This window comes from Triticum dicoccoides, chromosome 4A (assembly GCF_002162155.2).
Source record: "Triticum dicoccoides isolate Atlit2015 ecotype Zavitan chromosome 4A, WEW_v2.0, whole genome shotgun sequence".
NCBI classification, from domain to species: Eukaryota; Viridiplantae; Streptophyta; class Magnoliopsida; order Poales; family Poaceae; genus Triticum; species Triticum dicoccoides.
In genome coordinates, this window is record NC_041386.1 from 721,977,505 (window position 1) to 721,980,637 (window position 3,133).

General features: G+C 50.6%; 1 protein-coding gene across 1 annotated transcript in view; it reads right to left on the minus strand.

Moving 5' to 3' along the window:
* LOC119288171 overlaps window positions 1-2,318 on the minus strand; it is a 4,992-nt gene extending 2,674 nt beyond the window's left edge. Inside the window, exon 1 of the mRNA XM_037567798.1 lies at window positions 1,552-2,318. Within this exon, the coding sequence (XP_037423695.1) occupies window positions 1,552-2,018 (467 nt within the window). The 5' untranslated portion in view covers window positions 2,019-2,318. The remainder of the gene's footprint in view (window positions 1-1,551) is intronic.
* Between the last annotated feature and the right edge of the window lie 815 nt (window positions 2,319-3,133).

Below are 3,133 nucleotides of genomic sequence, written 5' to 3' on the forward strand. Positions count from 1 at the left end.
TGGGCATGCTTTGGAGCACTCATTTCCTTGGTCCTATCAAAAGTGGGACAAAAGCAATGCAGTACTCATCACTAGATCTATCCATCACCCTAGAAAAAATGCACTCCTAGTCCATACATGGCCACTGCTATTTTTCTCCTCTCCTACTAGGAAAAACATCACTCATAGGAAATGAAAAATCTGTCATCAGTACTAGTAGCATTTTGAACTTTGAAATGAAATACAGTGGCAGTGCTAGTATTTGGAGTAGCAGTATCTTGTCTGTGCACTATCTGAAGCAGAGCATGGAGGCAAGTTTTGGTTCAGAGGCCGTAGTTAATGGGATACACAGGCAGGCGTGCCCATAAATTTCACACTTATGGCCTCCCCTGCTTGCTTGCAGTACCATTCATATTTTTCTACTGCTTGCAGTACTACCATCCCAACGTTACAAAAAGATTCATTCAAATGGGTTTTATTTCCACAGGCAGGCACCCTTGCTTGGGAATCTCTCGTTTGACCTTATCCTCCCCCCCCAAGAGAAATCATGTGACCCTCAGCAGGGCAGGGCTAGCTGACAAAAAATGATGCAGTTTTTAATATGTGTAGGTAGATATAACTATAGGCAGGGAGAAAAATCCTGGGGAAATAATATTTAGCTGAAAAATAAAGAAAATAATGGGATGTGGCCTCCTCACTGAGCTATCTGCTGCATCTAGTAGTCTAGGACCAAAAAACAGTGGCCATGTTTTGGAGCCTTGCACCAAGAATCTCTTATCTGCTTGCTACTGATAATAATGGAGGTGCAAGCGAGGGAGCATGGAATCTCTGACGTATCACGACGCATCCTATCATTTCTCTCATCTCCTAGGTATTTTCGTCGCATATACGCCGCAATATACGCACCCACACCGCCCGAACAGACAGGGTAAATCATATACTTGTACTTGCACACAGTAGCAGAAAGATGACAAATAAATATGAAAAAATGGGTAAAAACAAATACTGAATAATAGTGAGCAGAAGTACAGAGGAGATCACGGGATGCGGCAGGAGAAACGGCCAAAACAAATTGAAATCCGCAAGGCAAGGAAGGGGGGAGCACCATGCTGATGCTTCCTCGTTTGCAGACAAAAACAAGAACCTTTTTTAATTTTGGGCAGACACTGGGTGAGATGAGAACAAGCTCTCGAGGAAAATAGTGGTAGCACTCCAAGAATAATCACTGTCGCATAGCCCTAAAACTGCAAGGAAAGATTGCTACTTCCCATAAAAAACACTGAGGATTTTTATTTTCTTGCTTGCTTGTGAGCAAATCTGGCTTGAACTTGTGTGGAAGCGAGGAACAGGGGAGGTAAAATACAGGAACAAGAAAACAAATCTGCAAATCTGTGTGGAAACCCCTCTAAAAACCACAAGAAAGCACCCCAAGAAACTGGACAGGGTCCCCCAAATCTGGCCCAAAACCCCTCTAAAAACCACAAGAAACGGCCAAGAACTCCAAAAAAGATTCAAAGATTTAAGAGAGGAGAGAGGAGGGAGTGGGGAGAGGCATCTTGTTCTTCTTCTTACATGGACATCTCGTGGACGGAGCAGGAGGCGCCCTTGACGGTGTACTTGGCCTCGGGGGTGAAGTCGGAGGAGGGGAAGGCGACCTGGGTGACGATGGCCGGGAACAGCACCGGCAGCAGCAGGTGGGTGATGAAGAAGGAGCAGAAGCCGTAGAGGTACCACCCCACCAGCTCCACCATGGCGGGGGGCTCCTCGGGCATCACGTACGCCGGGGCCGCCGGCTGCCGGTACGCCTCGCGCACCACCTGGATCTCCCGCGTCGTCTCCTCCGCCGCCGGCGGCTGGGCCCCGTGGCCGCCCTTGCCCCCGTTCCCGCCGCCGTTCTTCGCCATGGGGGGCGCGGCGACGTGCGGCGGGGCCACGGCCGCCTTCTCCTTGGGCGCCGCCGCCGACGCCTTCTCCTTGTCCTCCTTCTGCAGCGCCTCCCTCATGCTGCTCCGCGGCTGCGGCAACGGCTGCTCCGACATTGCTCCCGCCCTCCTCCTCCTCCTTTAAGCGGCCGCAGCAGCAGGGGCTCCGCTCCAACCGCCGGCTAGCTACCGGTGAGAGCGAAGCAGCTACCAGCGGGCGTGTGTGATGTGCGTGATGAGAGAGAGAGAGAGAGTGGCTGCGGGAAGGTGAGTGGTTCTTTTGAGGCCGGCCTGCTCCTTGGGTTCCTCCTCCTCTCTCTCCTCTTCTCGGGCGTATTTGAAAGCCGGGATGGGGAAAAGGTGGCGGATTTGAAAGCCGGGATGCAATGGGGTTTTGGGGGTAGAGAGAGAGAGTGCGCTGCCATTGGAGCCGGCCATGGCGGGGCTGGTTTTATGGGGGCGTGGGGTTTTCTGCTACGGGGACCCAACCCAACCCAGCCCATGGGGCGGGCTTGTTGTTTGGAGGGCGGATGGGTTGGCCGCCGGGCCGGCGACGGCGACGTGCGGCGGCACGGCGCGTATCAATGAACATGTGACTTCGGTGCACCTACAATTGTACCAAGTGATGGATTTTGTTTTCATCTCCTTTGCTTGCTTACTTACCGTGTGTTTTCGTGTAAATTGTTGGTGTCGAGCGGCGTGAAAGCGGAGTGAACCGCAATGCTGATGGTATGGTAGAGCATCGTGTGATGGATGTCGACCACGGATGGATGGCTGGCTGGCAAAGAGCGTATACCAAGTTTGGAGTGTTGTAGCGTACAGGCAATGGGTACAAGATTAGGGTTGGTTGGGCTTTGTAGTTATCTAACAAACCATACAAGGCGTGTAGGGGAACAAGGTGAAAAGTATGAGTTGTCGAGGATATTCCTTGCATCCGTATTTCTTTTGAAAAAAACAGACAGGTGTAAAGTGCAGCTCAATGTGTTTCATTGACCGGGCAATCGCTGGTAAATTAATCTTTATCGTCGTAGTATGTTTTCGGCTAATCTATGTTTTCGGCTAATCTATCATACCACCTTTCGCTCGCGGTACTAACTAACACTAACAGAGTGTCATAAGCCATCATACTCCCTCCAAACTGTTTTAGCTTGCAAAAACATCTTATATCGTGTGACGGAGGGAGTAAATATTTTGGGTAGTCGAGGATATCTGCTGCATCTCTATTTTTATGA